This window comes from Eptesicus fuscus, chromosome 20, assembly GCF_027574615.1.
Source record: "Eptesicus fuscus isolate TK198812 chromosome 20, DD_ASM_mEF_20220401, whole genome shotgun sequence".
NCBI lineage: Eukaryota > Metazoa > Chordata > Mammalia > Chiroptera > Vespertilionidae > Eptesicus > Eptesicus fuscus.
The window spans coordinates 26,158,163-26,185,910 of NC_072492.1; the positions used below are offsets into that span (position 1 = coordinate 26,158,163).

The 27,748-nt window shown below is 47.4% G+C and overlaps 1 protein-coding gene across 5 annotated transcripts in view; it reads left to right on the forward strand.

Moving 5' to 3' along the window:
• The first annotated feature begins 7,323 nt into the window (after positions 1–7,323).
• The window catches only part of MSI2 (musashi RNA binding protein 2), a 367,561-nt gene continuing 347,136 nt past the window's right edge, over positions 7,324–27,748 (forward strand). For 4 of the 5 annotated variants that reach the window (XR_008554705.1, XM_028154770.2, XM_008147737.3 and 1 more), the window contains exons 1-5: positions 7,324–7,392; positions 7,696–7,736; positions 8,066–8,147; positions 8,861–8,945; positions 13,188–13,229. Coding sequence is in view for 4 of the 5 variants with exons in the window: in XM_028154770.2 (XP_028010571.1) it covers positions 7,331–7,392; positions 7,696–7,736; positions 8,066–8,147; positions 8,861–8,945; positions 13,188–13,229 (312 nt within the window). In the remaining variant the exon portion in view is untranslated. Of the gene's footprint in view, positions 7,393–7,645; positions 7,737–8,065; positions 8,148–8,860; positions 8,946–13,187; positions 13,230–27,748 lie in introns of those variants that run through there. The other variant, XM_054709062.1, reaches the window with a different exon arrangement.

Below are 27,748 nucleotides of genomic sequence, written 5' to 3' on the forward strand. Positions count from 1 at the left end.
ATACAACTATGAAAAATAATGAACCTCAACCAGATGCAGCAATCTAGTTGAATCTTAATACTACCAACTGAGTAAAAATAAAGCCTCAAATTTTTCATAAAATTTTAAAACAAGTGTGTGATAAAAACTTGATATAACTTTTTTAAAAAGCCAAAGAATAGTATATACAAGACTGAGACTGGTGGTTACTTCAGAAGGGGGAACAGATGGGGAGGAGCACATAGATAATTGTAAGTCATTGTTACGGTTTTAGTTCGCTATTTGAGTAGGTTTACAGGTATTCATAATATCAAAAAATAAAACAAGGCCATGAATATACCTAATGATGACAGTATATTTATGCCAGAGATTCTGATTAATATATTCTTGTGCCCCTAAGTTCCATTACTTTGGCCCCTTGAGTGTGACTCTTCCACAAAATACCACGGCCTGGGCGAGTCTATTTTGAAGAAGTGGCGTTAGAAGAAGTTTAAGTTTAAAAAATTTGGCTCTCAAAAGAAATTTCAATTGTTGTACTGTTGATATTTGGCTCTGTTGACTAATGAGTTTGCCGACCACTGCCCTAGCCGGTTTGGCTCAGTGGATAGAGCGTCGGTCTGCGGACTAAAGGGTCCAGGTTTGTTTCAGGTCAAGAGCATATCCCCGGGTTGTGGACTCAATCCCCAGTAGGGGGTGTGCGGGAGGCAGCTAATCAATGATTTTCTCTCATTGATGTTTCTATCTCTCTCTCCCTCTCCCTTCCTCTCTAAAATCAATAAAAATATATTTAAAAATATATCAGCCATCACATTAAATGTAAATTGACTAAACTTCCAGTCAATGAAATAAATAAAAACACAAGACTCAGCTATATGTTGTTTAAAAGAGACTCAATTAAAACTTTAAGACACAGATAGTAATGCTGAAAGTAAAGGGATGAAAAAAGATATGCCAGGCAAATGCTAACTAGAAGTGTGAGTAGTTATATTTATTGCAGGTATAGACTTTAAAGCAAAAAGCACTGGATTTAAAGATTATCTGTGCATATATTAAACAGTTCACTCAGAAAACATAGTAAATTTAGGCTTGTATATACCTAATAGCATAGCAGCAAAATACATAAAGCAGAAAGAGAAATAAAATGTAAAAATGAGAAAAATGCACAGTCATAGGTTTTAATAGCCCTTTTTGATGTACCTTACCATATTTTAAAAATAATTTTTCCCTCCAGGAAAATTTGAGAGATTTAGGGGAGAAATTGGCAAATTCAGTCAGGTAAAGAGATTCTTATGTATCATTATAAAAATGATAGATGAAACAGTCAAAATAATAGTAAGGCTATGGAAAATCTGGATAACATTATTAATAAGCTTGATTTAATAGACCCATATAGGAGGCTACACTTAACAATTAAGGGATACACATTCTTTTCAAAACCACATGGAATATTTATGAAAAACTGACCATTTATTAGAGCAAGCTTCAACAGGTAACAAAGAATTTGCTTCATACAGACCACTTTCTCTGGCCTGAATTCAATTGTTAGACATCCTATCTAATAAAAGAGTTATATGCAAATTGACCATCACTCCAAGACACAAGATGGCCGCCCCCATGTGGTCAAAGATGGCTGCCCCCATGTGGACACAAGATGTCCGCCACAAGATGGCCTTCAGGGGAGGGCAGTTAGGGGTGACCAGGCCAGCAGAGGAGGGCAGTTGGGGGGAACCCAGGCCTGCAGGGGCAGGCAGTTGTCGGCGATCAGGAAAGTAGGGAGGGCAGTTAGGGGTGACCGGGCTTGCAGGGGAGGGCAGTTGGGGGGACCCAGGCCAGCAGGGGAGGGCAGTTGGGGGGGGACCAGGCCTGCAGGGGAGAGCAGTTGGGGGGACCAGGCCTGTAGGGGAGAGCAGTTGGGGGGACCAGACCTGCAGGGGAGGGCTGTTGGGGGCGACCAGGCCAGCAGGGGAGGGCAGTTAGGGGCAACCAGGCCGGCAAGGGAGGGCAGTTAGGGGTGACCAGGCCAGCAGGGGAGGGCAGTTAGGAGTGACCGGACCAGCAGGGGAGGGCAGTTGGGGGCGACCAGGCCTGCAGGGGAGGACAGTTAGGGATGACCAGACTGGCAGGGGAGAGCAGTTAGGGGTGACCAGGACAGCAGGGGAGGGTAGTTAGGGGCAACCAGGCTGGCAAGGGAGGGCAGTTAGGGGTGACCAGGCCAGCAGGGGAGGGCAGTTAGGGGTGACTGGACCAGCAGGGGAGGGCAGTTGGGGGCGACCAGGCCTGCAGGGGAGGACAGTTAGGGATGACCAGACTGGCAGGGGAGGGCAGTTAGGGGTGACCAGGACAGCAGGGGAGGGCAGTTAGGGGCAATCGGGCTGGCCGGGGAGCAGTTAGGCGTCGATTAGGCTGGCAGGGGAGTGGTTAGGGGGTGATCAGGTTGGCAGGCAGAAGCGGTTAGGGGCAATCAGGCAGAGGCAGGCGAGCGGTTGGGAGCCAGCAGTCCTGGATTGTGAGAGGGATCCCAGATTGGAGAGGGTACAGGCTGGGCTGAGGGACACCCCCCCCCCCCCCGTGCATGAATTTCATGCACTGGGCCTCTAGTAAATAAATAAAAGTCAAAACAAAAAACCCCTGTATGTTTAGAAATGTAAACACATAATGAACCAAAGAAAAAATCGTATTTGATATATAAATATTCTTTGCCTGGGATGATAATAAAAATTCTATATATTTTGTGAAATGTAGTTTGAGTAGCACCCAGAGTGAAATCTGTAGCCTTAAATGTCAAAATTCAAAAATGAGGCCAGCTGGTGTGGCTCAATGGTTGAGCATTGACCCATGAACCAGGAGGTCACGGTTTGATCCCCTGGTCAGGGCACATGCCTGGATTGGGGGCTATATCCCCAGTTCTCATCATTGATGTTTTTATCTTTCCCTTCCTCTCTGAAATAAAAACATTAAAAAAAAAAGAGAGAAGTCTGAAAAGTAATTACTTAAGCCACCAATTCAAGAAACTTTTAAAAAGGCAACAGAACAAACCCAAAGAGAACAGAAGGAAGAAAATAATATATGGTATATTTTAATAATACTCTATATCTTATATGTGGTATATGTTCTTATATATAAGAATATGTGATATACTAATAATATATAAAAGCAAAAATTAATGAACCAGAAAACAGTGTTAAACTAAAAGTTGATTCTTTGAAAACACTAGTAGAAAGTAGGAAAAAACACTAGTTAAAAAAGGGAGATCTCTGGCACATCTGACTCAGAAAAGGGAAGATACATATACAATAATATTTAGAATGAAAAAATGGACATTATGGATAGATGCAGCAGAGAAAATATATTGAGAAAACTATGAACTGCATTTTGTCAATAGATGTGAAAACCAAGATGTTATGGATAATAATTTCCTTGAAAAATTTAATGTGTAAAAATTGACTCGAAGTATAAAACCCAAAGAGATTCATAACCATTAAAGAAATGGAATCAGTAGTTAAAAATCAGCCTAGGAAATGTTTATCCCAGAGCCAGACATTTTACCGGCAAGTTCTACCAAACAGTCAAGGAACACATAATTCCAATTTTATACACACTGTTCCAGAAAATGGAAAAAGAAAGAACATTTACCAGTTCATTTTATGAGGCCAGTATAACCAGACAAAGGCAATACAAGAGGGGAAAATTACAGCCAATTTGACTCATGACATGGATAAAAAAAAAAAAATCCTACAATGAAATTAGATGTTGACCTTCATTCATTCATTCATCCTTTCAGTCATTCAACAAATATTTATTGAGTGTCCACCAACAGGCACTGTGCTAATAAACGGAGAGCTTAGGGCTTGAGGGAGGAGATGAGCAATAAAGCAAATGATCACACAGAGTAAGGTACATAGAGGACATTCTGGCAGGATAATAACAGTCCATACTAAGGGATATCTGACCTGGTCAGAAAGGTTAGGGAAAGCTTTCTAGACATATTACTGGAACAAGAATGGGTGTGGGAAGAACGTTTAGGAGGCTATTGCAGGGGTTCCAGTGGAAGGTCTGGGATGCAGTAACAGGAAAGATGAATTTGAGAGATATTTAGGAAGACCTAAATACCACATACTACAGACCTTCATGATGGATTGCACATGGGAAGGGGTCAACCTGGGGAGGGGTCAACCTTGTCTCTAGGATGATAGAAGGAACCTTAAAAGAGGTTCAGATTTAGGGGCGAAAAAGCAAGTTTTGGACATGTTGAGTTTGGGGACCTTTAGGAAGGCTAAGTGCAGATGTTGAATAGGAAATTAGCCAGAACCTAGAGCTCAGTGGGGAGGTCAGGCTGAAGATTTTGAGGGGCAGCAGCACGTAAATGGTATTTAAACCCATCCCAGAGGAGCTCCCCAAGAAGAGGGTGTGAAGCTGGCGGTTGAGAATGAACACCAATATTGACAGGAAAGGCAGAGGAGGAGTCAGGGCAAAGAGACAGAGAAGGAATGGCTGGAGAGAGAGGAGGAGAGCCAGAAGAATGTGGGCATCAAGGATGCCAAGGGAAGAGTGAGTTACAAGAAGGGAGTGTCCAACAGTATCGTGAGCTGTCGAGATTTTAAGGGTGGAGGACTGACATCGTGCTCCTGTAATCCTTCTGACCCAGGAGCTACATTAAGTGAGTGAACTGGAGACGAAATGCATAATAATAATAATAATAATAATAATATAATCCATGCAGTGAAAGGGACAGCAGGAGGGAATTTTGGGGGACAATGGAAGTCTTCTGGATCTTGATTATGGTGGTGGTTACCCAACTCTAGGCATTTGCTAAAACTCGTAGAATTATAGAATACAAAGAGCAAATGTTACTGCATATAAATTAAAAAGTAAAAACAATGTAGTAATGGAGATAAAAAAAATCTAGCGCTCTCTCAATGACTTTGTAACTGCAGTGCTAGCCCCTCTCAGGCTTTTAATTCAGTTCACTGTCAGCTTGGCAGGTCCACAACAGGGAACAAGGACACCCTACTCTCGCCTCGTGAAGGACAGAATAAATATGCAGGCAGCAGAGCCAAAGGGCATTGCACTGGTGGCCAGAACCCCTTTTAGGAACTGACTGGTGGGGGCAGGGTACTGCCTGGTGAGCTTAACTTCTCCGGGACCCTGATGTAGAATGAGGGGGTTGGGTCAGGAAGGGCCTTTCTACCGCTGATGGTCTGCAGTTCTAGCATAAACATCCCAAACACAATCCATTTAGCTCAGTTGTCTGCATTTTGTTATTGAGAATAATAATAATAAAAAATCACTGTAATAACAATGGGCTCTTCAACATGTGAGACCCTAGATGATTTGGGAAGCAGCTTGAAGTTACAGAAAATGTGGTATAAAGCTTTAAAGCACCTTCTAAAAGTCATGTGAAGTAATGATTGATAATAAGCATGACCCTTCTAGGTTTACAGTGAAAAGGGGACTTTTACATTTGCTTATTTCAGTCCCTCTTCTCAACCCATCAATCCTGACAGGGAGAAATGATCTCAGTTTAGGAAACAGGGAGATTAAGAGAGCCTGGTCAATACAAGCTTTGGCTGGTGTTGAGATTTTTCAAAACTTCCACTTTTCCAAGACCCACAGTGGGTTTGGTAGTTTTGGTGTTGAGTGTATTCCATTGTGTCCTGATCCTATGACAGTTTAATGGAAAAGTGTTTACTGGGCATCGATTCATGCTTAACACTAGTCTGAGTGTTCGGTGAACCACAGCTTTGTCGCCCCTCATGCTACATTAAGTCAGGGTATTGTAATAATTTAAAACAATAAGGATAATTGTTTTAAATACCCCATAAATTGATCCAGCCTGAATTTGGCCAGCCTGGAATCTGCTGGAGAAGTGTGAGATGCCTCTGGGAAGCTACAAACATCTTTTTGGAATTTTCAGTGAGGAAGGGATGAAGTCAGTATTAAGCACCTACTGTGTGCCAGATCCTGCAGCTGCACCACACACTCAGCTCCTAAGGTGGCAGGTGATGGGTGAGAGGAGTGAGAGGGGGGTGTCTGAAGCTACCCTCAGCTACCTCCCCAGATGGTGGGGGGTCTTGGGCTATTTTAATCGCAAGCATACTATCTCGGTATAGAAACTAAAGTATAATGGAAAAGTTGGGAGAGGAATTTCCTAAAATAACTACCCTTCCCAGTCATCCCAGAAACCCTTCAAAACTAATTTTTTTACTATATACAAAATTTTGCTTTGAATCTCAATCGTTTGACCTTGACCCCTATAAACCTATTTTATTATTTTTTAAAACGCTGTGTGATTAGCGTGGAAACCCTTTCTTCGGCGCTTTCTCACCACTGGAATCGCGTCAGTTTCTCAAAGTTCCAAAATAACCTTTCCCGGGCACGGATTCGTACCTCTGCCGGGGAAGGGCGGGGAGCGGCGCAAGACTTGCCGGTGTGGAGCGAGAGCCAAAGAGAACTTCAGCGCGAAAGGAAAATAAAACTTGTGGCTGGTGTTTGTGCGAGAGGGTCTCGGCAACCCTGAAGCCCCCGGATCCTGGGAGATCTCGGGGGCCGCCCAAGGAGAGCCAGGGTTTGGGTTTGATCCCGACGTCCTTGACCTAAATTTCTGCGCGGTGGCTGGAAAAAGGGCGCAGAACCGGGCGGGCGTCTGGTGCCATCCCCGGATCCCAGCTGCCGCGGCCAGCGAACTTGAATGGAGAGGCCGAACTAGCGGGGGTGGGGGTCGTCTTCTCCCCGGTCCGAACGAGGATCGGCCGCTAGCTTCCCGCGCCTCCCCCTTCCCCGATCCACCCTTTCCTCGCAAGCCCATGTGATCCAGGAAAGTCGGGGTGCGCTCCTCACGCCCGGCGCCCCGGTTCGCCCGGAGGCGGGGCCCCCTCGGGCCGCGGGGTTCGTGCACCGCCCCCGTGGGTCTGGCCGCGGGGCGGGCGGGGGGGGGGGTGCCGCCTGTGCGCGCGCGGGCAGGCGGGGGCTGCACCGGGGTGCGTGACGTCACCGGCATTGGTTACACGACGTTATAGAACTCCGCCCCACGTGCGCCGGGGAGGAGGGGGGAGGAGGAGGCGGCGAGGGGGGTGGGGAGGAGGAGGGGGAGAGGTGGGGATGGGCTGGGGGGGCGGGGACGGGGGGGGGTGTGCGAGCAGCAGGGCTGAGCTAAGCCGAGCCCACGTGTGACGGCTCCGCCGCTGCCCCGGCTCCGCCGCTCGCAGAGAGATTCGGAGGAGCCCGGGCGGGGGGGAGGAGGAGGAGGGGCAGGAGGGAGCGGGAGATCTCGGGGCTCGGAGTCGGCCGCCGCTCCGCTCCGATCGCTGTGGGGCTCGGTTTTTTGGGGGTGGGGGGGCGGGGGGGCTCAGATATGGAGGCAAATGGGAGCCAAGGCACCTCGGGCAGCGCCAACGACTCCCAGCACGACCCCGGGTAAGTTTCCAGCCGCTGCCCACCACGCCGCCTCGGGCTCGCTCTCCTTGCAGCGGCGGGGACGGCGGTGCGCGGAGCCCGGCATCTCCCGCGCCCCCCCCCCCCGCCCCTCCCGCGCGCCCCCCTCCCCCCGTGGAAGTTACACACCTTTGGATTGCATTTCGCCGTCACCTTCTCCCCCACCCCACCTCCCGGCTCTCGCTGGAACGCTCCCCCCCGCTTTCCTTTTAGCTTTTGTAAGTTACACGTCAAAATGGCCGATCTGACATCGGTGCTCACTTCTGTTATGTTTTCTCCCTCTAGTAAAATGTTTATCGGTGGACTGAGCTGGCAGACCTCACCAGGTAAGGGAGGGAGGGGGGGACGCCTGGGTCCCCCCCTTCTTGGCTTCTTTATTGCTCTTTGTTATCCCGGTGTAGGAGCACCCCCCCCCCCGCCATTGGCTCCCCACTTCTCCTGTGCAAGGTTATTTTTTTAAATAGCAAATCCTTTCTGAGCCCTCTACGCGACCTCTGTTGCCGAGAATTTCCCCCGCGTGTGCAAAAAATGCAAAAACAAAACAGAATAACAACAGAAAACTACTTTTGGTTTTTGTCCTTGATCAAAATTTGCATTGCTTTTTCCCCCACACCTTCTCCCCCCCACCCCCATCTCTCTCTTTCTCTCTCTACAGATAGCCTTAGAGACTATTTTAGCAAATTTGGAGAAATTAGAGAATGTATGGTCATGAGAGATCCCACTACGAAACGCTCCAGGTAAACCATTCCCTTCTGGATTTTGCCTTTATTTTAGAACAAAGTTTAAGTGTTATTTTTGGAGGTGTCTTAAGTAGCTAAGCGGATTTAGAACGGGGCTCAAGGCATGTGGCTGGTTTCGAACGTCGCTCTGTTCCACCCCCGTCCCCATAACCTCAGAGGTTATTATAAACTGGGGCTTGAACTCTGTCTGGTTCCAGAGATCCCCAGCTCTCCGTCTCTAAGTCATTTTCCCGTCGCTTCTTTTTCTCCTGTTTAAAATGACATTCAGCTTCATTCACTTTCCACGTAGTTTTTTTTTTTTTTTTTAATACATGCTTCTTCCCACTCCCAGCTCCCCAAACTCTTAAACCCCCTGTGAGGGAGCTGGACGAATCTCTCCTAAGTGCCGGGTTTTCACCGGAATAAAACAAAGCGTTAAGAAAGGAAAGGGGAGGAGGAGGAGGAGAGGAAACTGAGGTGGCGAAAGAGTGGAGACACCAGCTTTTTCCAAGTTATCTCCACCAGCTCTGCCCCCCGTTCCGCTTCCCCCATTAACCTTGGTGTAGCTTCTCGCGGGGTGGAGGGCTGGAGACCCGAGGGAGACTGGAGGAGGACCGCGGGGGGGCGCGGAGGAACTTTTGCTCCCCATTCTGCAGTAGGGCTCACTCCCTGTTGCTTTCAATGGTGTCACATTTTCTTGTTTGTTTTTCTCCCTCTTTGTTTCATTTCAGAGGCTTCGGTTTCGTCACGTTCGCAGACCCAGCGAGTGTAGATAAAGTATTAGGTCAGCCCCACCACGAGTTAGATTCCAAGACGGTAGGTTGCTTTTCCTTGTTGTTGTTTGCCCCTTTTCAGGACCAATCTGAGCATTGACAGCCCCACTTAAAGGGACAGTGCCTTCTTTTGCTTCTGTGCTGAGAGCCAGGTACTTTTTTAAGCAGAGCTTGCGAATTGGCACTAAAGTTTGCTACCATCGCTCGGGTTTGGGGTTTTCTTTTTAGAGCCTGTCCCAGTTGCTGCCAAGCTAGACTTGGGGGAGGGGTCCGTTGGAGTGGGGGGTGCTGTTTTCAGGGCCAAGGGACCATGCAAAGAAACTCCACCACTGAGCAAAGGCAACTTTTCTTTGTCAGCCGAGGGAGCAGAGAGGGAGCATACAGCATGCTTCACCGACTGTGGCTGTGGGAACTGGCTTTCAGAAGGCACAGCCTGCTTCCTGGCTCAGGGGCCAGGGGTCAGGAAGAATCCAGGGGGCGTTAATCCAGGTCCAGGCAACAGGTTCCTCTTGGGGGCACTTTGGTTTTGGAATTGGGGTTTGAGAAGGAGAGGAGACGCTCCCAGGGCCAAACTGGGCATCCAGTGGCTGACTCCAGATGGCGTGAAATCTAAGGCTGATAAGGCCTTGGGTTTCAAAGTGATTTGTTTTTTTTCCTTTTCTTTCTCAGATTCTTTATTCTGAGTGTGGGTACTTTTTATAGCATTAGAAGGTTTTGAAGCCTGGTGTTGAGGGGCGGGGAAGTCTCTAGGTAGAGGTCAGAAGAGGAAGGGAAGAAAGTATCGGTGTAGAATAATACATTTAATGGTGTGTGTGTGTGTATGTGTGTGCAGTATTTTATTTAGACCCTTGTGTTGGCTCTGTGCTCACCTCCCTTCCCTTTATATCTTCTAGAATTTTCCCACAGTTTTTATACATCTTGCCAAAGCAGGGGACCTGAGGTGACATTGGGATGCAGTGCTTGGCTACTTGGGACTCACTTCTCTGGTGGGGGAGTGGGACAAGGCAAGGGATTGGGTTCTAGTCCCCGCTGCCCCTTTCAAACTTTGGGAAGTGGTTCTCTGCCTCAGGCCTCACTTTCCTCTTCTCTAAAATAAAGGAGTGGAACTGAGATGATATTCCAAGTCCCTTTAAAAAAAATTTTTTTTAAATTGATTTCAGAGAGGAAGGGAGAGGGAGAGAGAAATAGAAACATCAATGATGAGAGAGAATCACTGATCGGCTGCTTCCTGCAAGCCCCCTACTGGGAATCGAGCCCACAACCCGGGCAGATGCCCTTGATCGGAATGGAATCCGGGACCCTTCAGTCCAGGGGCTGACGCTCTATCCACTGAGCCAAACCGACGAGGGCTCCAAGTTCCTTTTGACTTTAACGTTAAATAGAAGAAAAATAAAACAAAAACCTGGCCACTTCTGGTGTGCCTGCAAATTTACCCTCTTTGGATAAGACTCCACACCCTCTAAGTTGCTTTATTCATTGTACTGGGTTTGTCCTAGCCCCGGCCCAGCCTTTTGGCCCTTTTAGGTCATATAATTTCAGGGACGATCATTTGTAGAATGATAATGGATAGTTGAAGAATTATTTTACTCTTTGATTTTTTGGCTAGACATTTCAAAAAGCTAGTAAAATTAGAGGGCACATATTTCAAAGCAAATTCGGGAATGTATTATCCATTCCCTCTTCCCCACCCTTTCGCCTGGGTAGGCGAAAGAGTATCTGGTTTCTACAGTGGCTGGTGGGTCACATCCCTCACTATCAGGTGCAAAGCCTGCAGTTTCCCCTCCCTAATTGTTGGTAGACATGTTTTTAGTTACTATGATTTAGTATAACATAGCTTTTGACTTTGTTTCAACCGTTCAGTGCAGGAGGCAGAAGCGGTTGGTTTATTGACATGGAGACAGAGGATCTTGTTTACCGTTACCTTAAAAGCTTTGTTTAGGTAATGGCCATTCACATCCAAAATAGTACCCTAGTCTTTTCCTAGAGGATCTGTAGCTACAGTAAGTAGAGCTGAACCTAACTAACTAATGTTTTAATTTTTGGTAGTTTTCTTTCTTGTTCGTTTTTAAAAAATAGTTGACAGGGACGTGCAAAAGGTTGGGATTTGCCATGCTTACCTTGACCTGTCCTCTCCCTCAGAGATCTCAGCACACCGAAGAACTCTCTCTGTGGAACACACGCTGTTATCGCAACATCCAATACAGGAATTCCGAATTGGCTTTGAGTTTTGTAATTTTAGATATTTTTTTTAGTGCTCCATTCTTCCCTGCTCCCAGCCCCCTCCAGCTCCTGGCCTCTTCCCTAACACATCCCTCACCTTTTACCCGACAAACAAGATGACTTATTATTGCAATTGTGTGCCTGTCAGCTAAAAAAAAAAAAAAGAAAAAAAAAGAAAAAAAAAAGACTTTGAGAGTGTTTACGAAGAGACGTATCTGTCTTACGCTGGGTCAACAGAATGGAAATCCACACCTGTTGTATTTCTCTCGTAGACAGCTCTAGTCAGTGCTGAATACACCTGTAGATGCGGTAATGTTAATCTTGATGAAAGGATAGTTTCCTAGATCAGAGATTTCTCTCTTTTAGTGTTTGAAAACTAATCTCTCATTTCTCAGGTGATGTTGAAAGGTAGAAAACAAACACGCTGCAGACTTTTGTTAGGTCTTTAAACCACTTTAATAAAAGTGGTAGGTCTTTGTATGTCTTACCCGCTGGGGTCCTAAGGCATGTGAAGTCTGCGAACAAGAATGATCTGTCGTGTGCCTTTCCTCCCTCTGTGCTTTCTCCCACAGCATTACTCTTATTTATTTATTTATTTATTTAACCCATGGCAGAACTGAAATCAAGGTTCAGATTTACATTTTAAAAGGGGAGGGAGGAATCTTTTTTTTTAAAAAAAATATATTTTATTGATTTTTTACAGAGAGGAAGGGAGAGGGATAGAGAGTTAGAAACCTTGATGAGAGAGAAGCATCGATCAGCTGCCTCCTGCGCACCCCCTATTGGGGATGTGCCTGCAACCAAGGTACATACCCTTGATCAGATTCGAACCTGGGACCCTTGAGTCCGCAGGCCGACGCTCTATCCACTGAGCCAAACCTGTTAGGGCAAGGGGGAAATCTTAATATGAGAGGCAAAGCCTATAAATAACTACATGGTAGCAATATTCATGCCACTCTCCCCATTGATTTTCACCTAATGACTCATGACATTTAGAAATTTAATGAAAATCAACATTGGGAATCTTTTTTTATTCCTTCCCTACCCATATTTTCTATTCAACACCTTTCCCCCAGCCTATTAGATTCAAACACTTCCATGGGGATTGTTTGAATTTTAAAGCCAGTCCCTGATTGAGACTCGTGTTCTGGAAGTGGTCTAATCTAGGGTTGAGGATGTTTTCCCACTGGGATTGGGGTTAGGGCAGGAGAACACCCTGATTGTTATGCTACATTCTGATTTCTTTTTTTTAGTAAAACTTTTTTTTACCCTCTCCCCTTGATGATATTTATTTGGGTTTAGGTTGCTTATAGAATTTTTTTTTTAACCCCCCCTGTGATTTTTAAAATCCAGGTGGATGTTAGCTCATGTGTTTCCTTTATTTTAATATTATTATTTTTAAGAACCAAGTTGGGCTCCATAGCTTTTACTACCTGTTTTCTTTTGAGATATAACTACAGAATAAACTGTCCCTTTGATTAATTTTAGATAACTCTTGCAAAAACGTGTGAATTAATTCAAGCAGAGTATTGCATTGGATGTCTATGGGGTGTTTTTGGATGTCATTGATTTTCAAAATTTTTGGAATCCTTGTCCCCTCCTGTGTTGTTTAGTTCTCACCGGGGAGAAGAAATACCATCCAGCTACTGCTGGAAGATTCTTACATTTAATTTTCAGGCTATGATTTTTTTCAGTGATTACGTTCCCATCTTTTTCTCCTAGCCATGCATTGCAGATTAGATCGATGCATTCAGTATCTGTATGATTCAGTATCTGTAGGCCCTGGCCTACATAAGAATCCATGAGATCTGGTTCATGAACAGTATCACACATTGAATAACATGGTAGGACATTTCAGAAAGGCTAGCTCTATTTATTACATTTTTGGGGAGAAACCAGAATGTTTGGATCGAAGTTTAAAAACTTTTTTGGATTGCCCGACATGTTACTAAAAGCTGGGTTCAAAGCCTGAGAAATGAGTGATTAATAATTAGGTGATTAATCATAATTTTTTTCCTCTCCTGAAAGTATTGCAATTGACTCCCACTTTTCCATTTTCTCCTAGATTGACCCCAAGGTTGCATTTCCTCGTCGAGCGCAGCCCAAGGTAAGTAGGAGAATTGGCAATAGGATTGTAGCACTCAGACACGGTTGCCAAGGATTCCAGGTTTCAAACACAGCACTGGCAATGCAGCACTGAATCCTGGTGCACACGGCTCCTTCCTGGTGACAGCACGTGGCTGTGAGAGGCCAGGCACTTGGAGATAACCTGCGTCTGCGAGTCGGCCACCCGGAGGTGGGTTCTGAGCATACAGCTGAGGCAGGGACAAGCCCGATCCTTAGTGGGAGGACACAGCTCCGTCTGGTGCAATATTTATGCAAGTGTTCTATTTATTTTTTAAGCATTGCCAAGATCATATCAGGAAAAGTTGGACATTTCCTTGTGACCCTTTTTGGAGGGTACTCTTTTGAGGCCTTACAACTTGGAGTTTCTGGAGAGGAGGAGAGTTTTAGTAGCTTGTCCTCTCTTGGGAGAAACAACTTCGTAGACCCATAAAGCCCTAAATCTGACTGGGGAGTCTGTGGATGTCTGGGCTTCGGGTTGGTTGGATAAATAAGGGCACACTTGAAACCCGCTGTGCTACTGCTCTTGCAAGTGCTGGCGCCTGGGCAGAGAAGTCCTGAAAATGTTGTAAGCTTGTCCTGAGTGGTACTACAAGACTTGCTTAAAGGCTTGAGATAGGCCTTTGCTTTTTCAGAAGTGTGTTGCTAGTAGTTTTCACTGAGCTTGCCAGGTGTGGCTGCGGGAACACAGCTGCCCGGGCCTGAGGTGAAATGTGAAGGGCTTACGGCTTACCTTTAAATTTGCACTTTTGCAGTATACTCTTTTCTTTCCTGTGTAACATTGGAAGAAAGACTTTATCTGTACCTTGTGACCTTGTGTTCTTTTAAGGAGAGGGGAAAAGGTGAAGCTTCTGATTGTAGGTCATAAAGAAAACGGGCTATGGCTTTAGCAAACTCAGTTTCTTTCTTTAAGCTCGGTCTCCCAGAAGTGGAACCTTGTGATTGTGTTCAGGGAGGAATGGTTTTGCACATTAGTGAGGAAAAAGTTGGAATTATGGGTGGTATTTTGAGAATTTCAGGTCTGATTCTGCCATGCGATTCCCTCCTTTCCTCCCTTTTTTCTTTTTCCTTTTTTCTTACTTTTCTTCCTTTCTTTCTCAGGAAGCACAAATCCCTTAAATAAATAGAGTGAAATACTTTTTAAGGCATTTTTTTCCTAATGTTAAGCAAATAATAGGAATTAACAAGCCAAAGCAGTTCGATTATTTCTCTACTGAGCACAAACTTTGGGACTGTCTGAACTGCTTAAAGGTTGCTTTCTGAACTCTGAGTGACCCTTGACATTGCAGAAGGCTTCCAGAATAAGCAGCATTTCCTGGGTTTGGGAGAATTGCTGTTTCCTCCCTAAGTGTGAATCTTCATATTTCCAGGTTAGTCATTTGATCACCCAGAACTAGGGTCAGATTACTCTAGAGGGAAACTGGAAAAATCCCTGACTTGGTCAAACCATGGGTTTGACTTGTTTTCTCCTCCCACTTGCCCCTCCCCCCATTTTTTTTTTTTTTTTACAAGAAGCCAGTATTTTTTTTTTTTTTAATTAGATGAAGGATTTAGCAATTTTTAAAAAATTTTTAAATATATTTTATTGATTTTGTACAGAGAGGAAGGGAGAGGGATAGAGAGTTAGAAACATCGGTGTGAGAGAAACATCGATCAGCTGCCTCCTGGGGATGTGCCTGCAACCTAGGTAGATGCACTTGACTGGAATCGAACCTGGGACCCTTCAGTCCGCAGGCTGACGCTCTATCCACTGAACCAAACCAGTTAGGGCAGGATTTAGCAATTTTAGATGCTTCTTAAAGACTGAGACTTTTTAAAAGATGTTTTTATTGATTTTAGAGAGAGGAAGTGAGAGGGAGAGAGAAAGGAACATCAGTGTGAGAGAGATGCCTGGATTGGTTGCCTCCCATTGAATCCACAACCTGGACATGCGCCCTGACTGAGAATCGAACCGGTGACCTCTTGGTGCATGGGATGATCCTCCATCAAGTGAGCCACATCAGCCAGGGCATATTTCATTTTACTGTATCATGGCATTTGGTTTTTCAATGATGCATTCAACTTGAACACGAGACAGGATATTTCTTAAACTTGTCAGTGTGTACTAGTACACACACATATCACCCCCCTCCCCCCTAACCCGGAGTCTGGGATGTTTTAGATGAATGTCACACGTAGATGTGAAGAAATATTAAACCAGTTTTGGAGGGACATCTTTCCATGGGATTCTAGGGATTTTATAACAATGCCTTGCTTTTTATGACACAATTTACAAAGGCCTTTCCTATCCATTATCTCCATCTGAATCTCAGGTCCTGCGACATTGAGCAAATTGCCTTCTCTCAGTCTCAGTTTGCTCATCTGTAAAATGGAAGTGATGACAGTATCTCCCTCAGAAGGTTGTTGTGAAGAATAAAAGCCTGGCACAGGGTGAGGGCCTTGTAACTCATCACCACCACCACCACCACCACCACCACCACCATTATTGTTGGTTTAATCATTTTTGTTGTTATTGATATTTTCAAGCTGGACAGCCTGACTTTCGATCCCGGCTGTGCCTCTCATCAGCTGTATGAATTCGGGCAAATCATTGAACTTCCCTGAACCTCAAGTTTCCCCATCGTGTTGAGTTTTTGTGCAGATTAAATAAATTAATAAAGGTAAAGTACTTAAAAAAAGACCCGGTGCAGTGTAATACCTATGTGTTACCTGCTACTTTTACTGTTATTTTAATTAGCCCCTCACCCCAATTCAGTGAGAGGGCTGGTAATAATAATGATATGAATTGAAGTGCCAGGCACTGTGGAAGGGACATTATGTACATAGTAACTCATTTTGTCTTCACCTCTGTCCTGTGAGGTGGGGAGTAGCACTATCTCTGTCTTATAGATGCAACCCAAGTGCATGTGGGTTGAGAAGTGTTACAGGGAACCCACCCAGGCAGCCTGGCCCCAGCGCTGGGCCCTCTCCCAGTGTGCTGGCCTGGGGGCGGGGGGAGTGGGGGCAGTAGCATTGTCTCCCCTCTCCGTAATGGGCAGGAGGTGACAGAGTGGTCATCAGGCTGTGAGGGGCAGCACCACAGCCAGCATCTCAGGACTTCGAGGTGCCACGGTTGGGTGATTAGCCCAACTCCTATGATACCATCCCGTTGTGTGGCACTGTCTGCTCAGCTCTCCATCTGACCCCCCAGGGCATCTTCTCAGATGGTTCTGGAGTTGCTCAACCCCAGGGAGGCAGCTGAGGAAATGGTGAGGTATGTGGTGGTTGGGAGTCGGGGCAGGGTGGGGAGAAAGCACCTTCCTTGTCCACGGTTATTTTCTGATAGAATTTGAGCCCAGCCACGGGGATTTCAGACTCATATTCGTGTTGGAGGCCAAAACCCGCTGGCAGGACTTATTTATTTCTTGTTTATCTCCCTTCAATAAAACTTCTGCTTGTGCATGTGAAGGTCCCAGGGGCAAGGTGAGCTGTGCCCCCCCTCCTCGACCGGGTGAGGAGCTTGCAGATGATACGTCAGCGTGTGTTTTGGTTACACTTCATTTCAGTGCTCTCTGGCCGCCCCTCCTTGCTGACACTCGCCAGAGAAATATTCCGTGGAGGTGTTAAAACAAGACCAGTGGAAAGAAACTGTAACTTAAGACGAAAGAAAATCCCTGGCAGTGAAGAACAGATTTCGTATCTTACTGTCATAATATTCTTTAATGTATCACATAAATAAAAATCTGTTTTGACCCGAATTTTAACGAGCAACCGAAGGAAGGGTTTTGAATCCCGCCGTTCATTTATCCCCCTTTGCGATGTAAAAATGTTCGCGTCTCAAGTGAAGTGCGATGGGGCTTTATCAACCCGTCGAGGGGCCACTCTTGGGAGACTAGTGGCCGCTAATTAGTGAAGTGCATTTTGATCAGAAGAAGATGGGTCTGTTCTGTATCTTCCTATTTCTCCAGATGATCATTTCATTTTGTGAAATATGTAAGAGTTTCCCCCTCTATCTTTTTAAAAATTAAAATGGTCATGCTACTCTAAAAAGATGACTTAATTTGCAGCCGTTGGAGAAACGGAGATGATTGGGATCAATCATGTCACATATCCTTCCGTCCCTCTGGACTGATGTGCTGGCAGCCTGGGAGAGTTTTGCTCAAGCTTGTGGGTTCTTTTTCTTGTAGGACAAACGAAGAGAGCAAGAGTGAGTCTGGGCATAACTCACTGTCTGCCTTCATTATCCTTGCGTATAAGAAAGTATTCCCCACTGTTGCCGTTTTGCTGCTTAAGTCTTAGAGGCCAGAGCCTTTTCCAGTTGCCTTCTGTTGCAGCTGGTGACCCCCAGGCGAGTTACCTGAGCCCCTTCTAGCCTCAGTTTCCTTCTCTTTAAAACAGGGATCGTGTAGTGCTTAGCCTGGAGCTGTTTCCAAGGTGAATGCAGGAAGTTTCTGTCTGGAACCTGGCAAAAATGTCTGCTGATATTATTATTAATTGAATTATTTTTGTGAAATAAAAAACATACGATGGTGAAAATGCCCTAAGAAGATTCTTCACGGGAACGTAAGCCCCCCGAGGGCAGGGGGCTGCTGCTTTTTGGCGGTCGGTCACTGTTAAGTGCCTGAGTGGAACCCAGCCTGCCTTCTCCACAGTGGAGGCAGCTGACACCCAGGGAAGTTCTGTTCGCTGCCCGGTCACACGGCTACGTTGCGGCAAGGCTGAGCTGGAAGGCAGGTTTTTCTGTTCCCAGGAAGGTTCTGTTGAGCAGGCATCCAGATGGGTGCAGCGCAGCCCGGGCGCTTTCCACGCGCACCTCCTGTTCCGCGCCTCCTGTTCCGGGGGAGCAGTTTCTTGGCAGCTTCTCAAGGGCGAGGGGTGAGTTTTCGGCATCTGGCCTTCCCCACTGCTGTGGGTCGGGTCATGCTAGCGTCTTACCATCTTGGATGATCTGCAGCTGTCATCTGGGCAGCCACAGTTAACAGACCTATGGTGGGTTTCTGGTTCCCAGTGGGGGGAGGTGGCGGTGTGTCTGCAGCCCTCGTCCACACCGCCAGGACCCCGGGGGTTAGTGGCTTAGCCTCTTTCTTGTCGGGGACAGCAGCTCCTTCCTGCGTTCCTGCCAGCAGCAGGTGTCAGCTCACGGGGAGGGGCATCCCGTCCTACAAATGCCCTTTCCCCGGTTCTGCCTTTCCTCGCGTGCTTTTGTTTCAGCGTTAAGGTCATTCTCCTGTGTTCTGTGTCAGAGGCTTTGGCAGATGGGTGAGACTTCCCTGTCCCGCATGAAGGGAGCAGGAGGAGGAAGGCACTCTCTGAGGAGCCAGCTGACCATCTTGGGTGCCCCTTGAGGCCGCACCCCTTCTTCCTGTCCTGTTTTGTATTTTTAAACCTAAACATTCTTTGGCCGAAAACACACAGGGAGATGCAGCTCGTCATCTCTGGCCTCTTGTTGGATCCGGAGTATTTATTTCTTAAGAGCCCGCTTAATTGTTTCTCGTTGCTGGCTCTGTGTGTGCGCGCTTCGGGAGGTTCAGGACACTCTCCATGGCTACCTGGTGCCCAGCGAACAGTCCGTAAACTTTTTAGCCTGATAGGGAACGTCCTTCAGTATCTGTCCGGGGGGAGGGGCGGGGTCTTCTTTCAGCTTATTTCCCTGACTCATCCACCTTCTGCTGCCTTGAAACTGAGTGTCTCCCTTCTCCGAATAGCTGTCCTTTTGTGGATCCCGTCTGCTGTGCCCTTCTCCTCTCTACTGTCAAAAACAGGCCCTCTTTCAAAGCCCAGCTTAACCGTTACCTTTTCCGCACAGCCGTCCCTGCTCCCTCGTGGACATCATACTTCTTCCTCTGGATTTCCACAGCTTTCCTTTGGTTATAACCCTTTTGACCATCATAAATTAGCAAAAACATCCACTCGGCATTGTGCTAGGCACTCACTCATTCACCTACTCACCCAACGTTACTGAACTCTTACTGTGTGTCAGGCCCTGCGCGCGGTTCTGGGGGCAGTGTGGAGAGTAAGACAAAGTCCCTGCCCTCGTGGGCTGTCACTCCTAGTGGGTCGAGTTAGCAGCGAGTAAATGGACAAGCACATGACCTGCCAGTTGGGTGTAAAAACCTACGCGGGGCGGGAGCGATGGAAGGGGTGGGCCGGTCCAGATGTTTGCGGTCCGCCCTTTGCCATTTGAGTATTCCGTTATTATTTACCACGTTTCTGCTCCGCACCAGGGACTGTGGTAGGCGCTTCATTCTGCGTTTTATGGTTATTTGGGTTCATGCCTTATTGCCTCCGCTGGACCATAAACTCTAAAGGTACAAGCATATTTTACTAGTAAAAAACCCTTAGCTTTTAATACTGCTCTTTTGCACACCTTGGGTCTCCATTTAGATAGAATGAATGCAGAGTTGACTCAGGAAACACCGTTCTTGTCTTCAGGGGTCTTACCTCCCTGCTGGGAGGAGGGGCCTGTGTTGCAGGATAGGACGCGGGAGCACAGTAAGAAAGGTAGGAACAGCATGTAGAGGAAGAAAGAGTGCAAACAGCTTCTTGGAAGAGGCGCTCTTTGCCCCAGATCCTGAAGAACAGGTAGGAAGGAAGAATGGCAGGAATGCAGTTTTCCTACCAGGGGCTAGGAGAGGTCTGGGCGTGCGGCTGTCTGTCGCAGAGGGTGTGTGCTGCAGAATGCTCTGGGGTGAGGTATGGAGAGGAGGAGGTTGGGGCCAGGCTGTGGAAGGCCTTGAATGCCGGGCAAAGCAAACGAGTTTGTGCTTTACTTGGTACGTGCCGGGAGCCCATTGCGTGTGTGCGGGATCACCGGGGTGCTCCGTAACGTGTTAGGAGCTCTTTGGGGCCAATCTGGAAGCTGGGGTCACACATAGGACTGTGGCCGATGCAGCTTTGCCGAGAGCTGCTCGTCCTGGGCTCGTGCCTTCAGCGAAATTCATAGTGCATTCGCTCTGGCTGTTGACCCTGCTTTGGGAGTGATGTTCTTGGCAGGTACCACCCCTGCTCTTTGGGGTGTGTGGCAGCTACAGAAAAGCTCTGTCATTCTCATGTTTCCATCTTCCTCTCCACCTCCTTAACAAGATGCCGTGATGCAGACAAAATTCTAAAGTTCAGTCCTCTGTCCTTGTCCAAGCGGTGCTCGTGACCTTCCCGTACGTAGGCAGTGAGATGTCACTTCTTGGTATGGAAATCACAGGTTGTCTACATGACATGAATGCATGTGCCCTGTGGCTCGGAGCAGCCTGACCTGGGACTTCATACGTGGTGTCTGCTTGGCGTTACCTTGGGTTGAGTGGCTGCCTGTGGGGAGCAGGAGGCTTTGGAATTGCACCCTCTGCTTTCTGTGTGGAGTGAGAGGTGTGAGTCTGCGGACTGAGCACCCCGTGGTACATGGTAGCCTAGAGTGGTTGGTTCATCCGGAACAGGCATTCCAAATACAACAAGGTGTCCCCACTCTCCCTCTCCCTCAAGGGTAGATAGCATCAGGCTCAAGCTGGAAAGTTATTTTCCAGGTTGCGTTCCTGGATGCCATCCTTCTCTATTTTAGCTTTGCGACCTTGACTAACCCAAAAGAAAAATTCTAACTCAAAATAATGGCTGTTGCTTATTGTGAGTCAGTGTGTTTGAGGCACCGTACTAGGCCTCTGTATACTTAATCTCCTTTCATTTCACCCTTACCGCAGTCCTTTGTTGATATTATCTCCACTTGACAGATGGATAGACTGAGGCCTAGTGAGGATCAGCAGCTTTCCTGGGGCCGTAGAACTAGTAAGGATCAGGGTTGGTGCTGGGGCCATCTGAATTCTGTGTCCTGGCTCCCTTAACCTCTAAGCCCCTCTGCTAGAGGGTTGGGGGCTACATCTAACACGACTGAGTGGACTTTAGGTTCTTGGAGTCTGCCTGACTGCTGTAAAGTGCTCAGGCCAAGGAATAAAATTTGTTATCATCTGGCCGGGAAGCTTCAGGTTAGTTTCTGCTGCCTGTTTTATAAAAACCTGATTAGCGTAGTTAAATGTCCTTACACTAGCTATGGAATTTTGGACAAATCACGTAATTATTTTTTTGCCTGCATTTCTTCACCTATAAAATGGGGCTTTTAAACAGTACCTATATTATAGGAGATTACATGCAGGGCCTCGGGTGATATCTGCACATAGTAGGTCCAGATGGCACTGCCCGGATCACAGGAGGCCCTTACCCAGTAGCCTCTGGGTTGAGTGGTACTGTTGCTGCTTTCTAGGGATGGTGATAGAACAGCATGTGTGGGTGGGTTGGCCTGCTCCTGGCTCTCAAAGGGGAGATGGCTTGCATCCTTTATCTTGGGGATGCTCAGTGGGCACTGGGAATTCATTTCCTTTTCCATATCTGATGCTGTGTTTTTGCTGCCTCCGAGAGCGAAGTCCTGGGGCGCAGCTCGGGGACAGCTAAGACACCGCTGTGTGAGAGGTCTCCCCCTGAGCCTTCTCTCTCCCAGTCTTGGTCTTTATCTGCCTGGGGGCAGGTCCACCAATGAGGGATCTGAAAGCATCACATTCATTTATTTGTCACTGGCTGTGACAGGCAAGTTAATGCTAATGGATTCTTTTTTTAGCCTGTTGTCTGGGATGAGTTTCTCCCCAATGTCCTGAAATCTAAGGCATTAGGGGAATGTGTAACTTTTATGGTAGGGGAGGATTTAAAAGATAAATAGGGTTTTGTGTGTGAGGGCCTTAAATTTAGGTTAGGGTTGAGAGCGGGCAAGGGAGCGTCTTCTTTTGAAGAAATCCATTCAGAGCTCTAAATTGCTGTTTCTGTTTCAATTATGTGACAATTTCAAGGGTTTAGAAAAATCTAATAAAATGGTCTTGATGATGCATTCTGGGGAGAGAGTGCTTTAGAAGATCCAGGAGAATAAATTCCTCAGGGGTCAAGAGAGTCTCATTCCTGCCACCTCGGGCCTTCTTGCGTCTGGGCTTTTACATTTTTATTGTTTTGAAGGGCAGAAAACAGTGTTGGAATGTATTCAGCGCTTCAGCCGTATCCTCCACCGAAATGAATTATTCTCTTTGGGCAATTGCAAATAGACGGGCCGCTGCAATCACTAGCTCCTTTATTTTTTTATTTATTTTTATTTTTTAAGCTGGCATGTTGTAAATGACTTTCAGAGCATGGTGTGTGTGTTTGTGTAGTGGATTTTGAATAAAGCACCAAAGAGAAGAAACTGGAGGAGGGGAACGAGTGAGAAGAGAGGCCCTATCAAAGTTTTTTCTTCTCCGTCTTCTGGCTGCCTGCAGGAACGGAGTGCGGAAAGACCTACTGTAGCCAGTGGTGACGCTGAGTGACATTAGCGAGGTGACGGCTCTGGTGGGGCGGGGGACAAGGAGCCCCGGAAGTAGAAGTTCTCCTGCCTTGCTCGCAGCCCCGTTTGCTTCCATTTGCATGGATGCACGGGCGGCCGCGTGTTTTTGCATGCATGGGTTCCTGCGTGTTTTTGCGTGCTCGTCCTTTGTTCCTAAGTCTCCCGATGACAGTTTTCACACCGAACCCTGCTCAGCTTGCTACAATAGTCTCCGTCTGTTCCCACCTACTGAAAAGTGACGTTTTAAATGGAGAGGCATTTTGTTTTACCTTCCAGGTACTTTGCTGGAGCTGGGGTGGGTGGCCTGGGAAGCTGAGCTCACAGAGCTGGGCGCTGTTGGAACACCAAAGCCAAGGGTGCGAAAAGTCAATAGCCTCATCTCTGACACGGATTCCTGGGAGGTAGGAAGAGAAAACCTGTGGGTGTACAGTGTTTTTTTTCTTTTTTAAGGCCATAGCCGGATATCATTTCATATTGGTGGTATAAATGAAACATTGCAACAACGGCTTCTTAAATATTTTAGTGCCTTGGAGACTATTCCCTGTTTTCATGTTGCTCTTGTGCAAGAATTTTCAGTTACTCCGGAAAAGCTGCAACTTTTCAGGTAGATAACCTGGCAGGGAGGTGAGAAACCTGGGCATTGCCGCTTCGCTGGAGAGGCCCTGGGGAATACCTTGGCTCCGCCTGTTCTAGCCATGAGGCTGCTGTCTTCCGCGTTATTCCTTGTCATGGCTTTGGAGTGAGCATTCTAAACAGTAACGGGCAAGTGTGTAAAACTGCTGTGAGACCTTAAGAAAAAAAGTTAGGACTGGGGGTGGGTGGCTAGAAAGACAGTGTGCATTTATTGATGCATATCTTTTTGGTAAAAAATCCTTTTCAACTCAGTTCCCTCTGGGAGAGCTCTCAAGTCTGTCACTTTTGTAGCTAAAGGCAAACAAACAAAAACAAAAATGTTTAAGCTGACGCACATCACACTTAAAAGCCAACCAGTAGGTTCACCGCCTGTTCCACCTGGGAAAACAGGATCGGACGAGGATGCTTGAACCTAGGAAAACATGGGGCGGTGGCTCTCCACGAGCCTGCTACGTGTATATGTTTCCTCTCCTGTTTTCCAAGCAGATAATTGGTTTTAGTAAGAACTTCTGACTTGATTAGGGGGCCCTTAGGAAATTAAAGTGTGTGTGAATTTCACAAGTATAGTTTTAATTATACACATTTTGCGTTTTTCACCGGGGAGCCAGGTTCAGAACTTGTTTTCCTATACTAATAGGGGTAGTAAAGCTGACTGTGGCAGAGTGCCTTTCTCACATTGCTTGGAAAATAAAAATCCACGGGCTTGATCATTGTTTTCCCCCCGCAGTACAGGATGTTCAGGTTAACGTCCACATACGTTCCATGTCCTCGTTAAGAGTGTTTTTTTCGCTGGATCCACACAACTGTAGGACTGCTTGACATAGTCGAGGGTGGGGGGCCGGGAGGAGGACCTCATTATGAATTTTTCTGCTGCACTTGCTGAAAGAATTCAATTAAAGTTCTTTTGAGCACAAGTCCTGCCTGGGTGGCTTGTGTTTGGCACGCTGCCACGTTAGCATGTTATCACCACATCATCCTGTTTGCTCAGAGCCTGCGCAGCCGCAGGGCGAGCTCTCCCAGCTGCCCCTCTTCAGCGCGGCCCCAGCGGCTTAGAGGAGAAGGTGCTGTGGAGACAGTTGCCCTTTTCCAGGCCGTAAGGAGGTGATGGAGAGAGGACGATCAGACCCCCCCCGGGCGTCCCAGGAGGAGGACTGATTGTGTTAATGGGAAATGACCGCTTTTCAGGGCATCCAGGGCACCCACATGTCGGGGAAGTGCTTTGTGGGTTTGAACTCGCGAATCCTCAGACATCTCTCTCTGTGCAGGGCCTTTAAAAGCTGCCTAGAGACCAGCTCTTCCGGCCTTGGGGACTGTCGGCTCAGATATTGACAGGAGAGCTTGAAGTGAACAATTGTTGGTGATAGAGATTCACAAAACCATCTTGTGCATGAGCTGCTGTCATTCCGGTTGGGGCCTGAAAATACGGGAAAAGAAAAGCTCCAGATGTAGGCCTGATCCCACCCCATCCTCCTGCTTGCATCCAATCACCGACTTCATCATTTTTCTTCCTTTCTATTGAGGTGGCACCGTTTCGCACTGGAGCACCGGCTCTGGGACCAGGCAACCTGAGTGGGAGTCCTTGCCCTGCCCCTTGCCAGGTGTGTGGCCTTGAGCAAGTTATCTAAATATTCTTTGCCTTAGTCTGGTCATCTGCAAAATGGACATAGTAGTCTCCTTCATGGGTTTGTCGTGATGGTTACATGAAATTGACATATAAAGTGCTTGGAAGGGTGTCTGGCACACATGAGGCGCTGTGGATGTGAGTTATAGTGTTGTTAGGAAGAGTGATGTCCAATGGCAAGTTTGGCCAAGTGCCGATCGTCTGCCTTTCTCTGTGGTTGGAGAACTGTAAGTGCTGGAATCTACTTCCTTACTTACATTTGTCTTATGTATTGAGAGATGCAAAGGAGTATGTATACACACATGGATGTATGGACGTGTGAATATAGACAACAGGTGGGATTGCTGTGTAATTTGCATTGAGATATGTGTGTGTGCTGCAAGGAATGAAGCATGTGGTTTGGTAGGAGCCCAGCCTCTGGGCTCCAAGGGACCTACTTTGAATTTTGGTGCTTCCTCGGTGACTTTAGGAAGCTGCTTTAACCTTTCTGAGCCGTGAGTCTACTCCTGAAGCAATGGAGATAACAGAGTTGAGGGTTTGAAATGAGACACTATAAATAAGGTGCCGTTGACACTTAGAACATGCTAATTCCTTCCCCCATAACCAGAGAGGTTTTCTTGTTTGGTTTTGTTTTTGCATCTTGAAAATGAGAAAGATAGAGTGTTCTGCTCTGGCTGGAGATGAGGAGGCCTGGCGTTAGCTAGTAAGTCCTTAGATGGAGGAGAGAAAAGCAGACCAGGAGAAGAGGGTGTGGCTGTCCTTAATCTGCGTGCATGAGGGCTGTTTCAGGGGCTTCATTTCACAAAACCCGAATTTCCCACGGTAGAGAAATACCTTAGACGGTGTCCGCCGTCTTTGGAGGGGGGTTTGTGCCTTTGACACTTGGTGGGACTGGAAGTGTAGGGCTGGATGGTTGAAGAGGTTTGGGAGATGCTTAGAAGGAGGAATAACTCCAAGGAAATGAAAGATTCCCGACCAGGAGTGGGGATATTTGGGAGGGTGGGAGAACGTTGGGATGGGGGATAAGCGTTGCCTTTTCATAGAACCTTTCACTTGGGGACACGGGACTTTAGGTTGTGAACTACAAGCCCGTGAGCCCCGTCGTGTGAGTGGAATAAGTTGGGCAGAGCTCCAGGAAATGCCCACAGTCCAGCCGTGGGGCTGGTCGGTGCCTGACCCTCAGATCTACCGTCAGGCCTGGGAAAGCCCCAGATGCCTTCGCACACCCACAGTTGTCCACGTCTCCTGGTTCATTTCCAAATTAGTCCCCTCTACTTCCTGTCGGCTGGGTGGAGTTCACCAGGCCATACTGGGAGCCCGGAACAAGGTTATGATTATAGGTGGATCCTGGGAAGGGATGGGCCGTGTGTGAATGTTAGTGTGCAGAGGATGGAAAGGGGTGGTCCGGAGGAGGGAAATAGTAGATTACATTGACTAATTATAGGGAAAAAGCCATATTTGCTGCTCCATTAAGTGATCGCTAGGCTATGAAGCAGTTTATTGTAATTAATGCAGAAACAGCAAATAAGTGTTGTGTTTGGAGTGAGGGTCTCCAGGCACCCCCACCCCCTTCAGCGTTCCACGCCCACTGCTCCCCCCAACCCCCCATGATCTTTCGAGGTAAAGGGTCTGGGGACACCCTCATCTGAAGGATGGAGGTGGAGTCTTGGCCAGTTTTCTGCTGGTTTATTTAGACAAACAAGGAGGCCCTCTTGCCTCATCCCCTCAGAACCTTCTGTAGGGTTTTTACGTTTTCTCGGGATGCAGGCGGAGGGACCGACCCGTGCCATCATTGCTATTCTTGCCACAGTCATTTTAATTTCAGCGCGCGAACGTGGCAGGCTGCACAGCCAAGTCTCCCGAGTTGCGGGCTATGTGGAGTTGTGATTGCTTTCCTTGATGATTTCTTGTTCAAATCAGCGGTGCTCTTAATTTTCCAGATGAAGTAAAAAGAAAATTGGCGACTCCCCTCCCGTCCTGTGTCTCTTCCTCCGGGTTCTCTGAGCATGACTCTGATTTGGAGGGTTAATATTAATTAGGAGCCGGTTTCGACCTCCGTGGCTCCATGAGGGAGCTTCAGCTGTTGTGACGAATGTGGCTCCTTTTCGCCTGTGTGTGTGTGTGTGAGTGTGTGTGCGAGAGAGAGAGAGAGAGAGAGAGAGAGAGAGAGAGAGAGAAAGTTTCTGATGTAAAAGCCAAAGGAATAAGTATATAGAGAGAAAGATGAGGGCCTGACCCCTCAAGAAATGCAGCAGCTTCTAGCTCTTCAGACAGGAACAGGAGAGAGCAGGGGCGTCTGGAAATTCTCCCTCTATTTCCCGCTCCCTCTCAGCAGCATGGGGCCCTGACCAGCTTGCTTCTGCTGCTCTGTGCCTCAGTTTCCCTCGCCGTACCTGAAGCTCGTTTCTTTCTTCAGCTTCCTAAAAGAGGCAGGACTCATTTCCTTGGCTTCTGAATTGGGTGACATTTCAGTTTCTCCGAGGGGAGTCCCCTGTGAGGGCCGGTCACAGGGAGACGCCTCATTTTGTACTGAGCCTCGGGGTCCTTGCTTCCAAGCCTGACTCGGTCCTTTGGGGGAGGGTGGCGGACAGGGTCAGGACGGAGAGAGCCAGTGGACTCTGCGGCACAGTCAGGAGGCGGGAGCCCTGGGGGGGAGGTGGCCTGCTCTCCTCAGGTTGGATCACGTGAAGGGTCTTCCTTTGGCCTCTGGGTTTGGGTTGGTTTTCTTTCTGACAGGGTGGCTGGCAGGAGGGAGGGTGGCTGACCATGGATGTGTGTTCCAGGCATGGTGGGAGAGACCCGGCTTCTGGTTCTTAGCTCGGTGCTGATAAACTGAATGTGAACCCAGGCTGGTTGCCTCACAGCTTCATGCCTCGGTTTCCTCTTCTGCGGACTGAGGAAGAACGAGGGGGTGAGTGCTGGGAAGCAG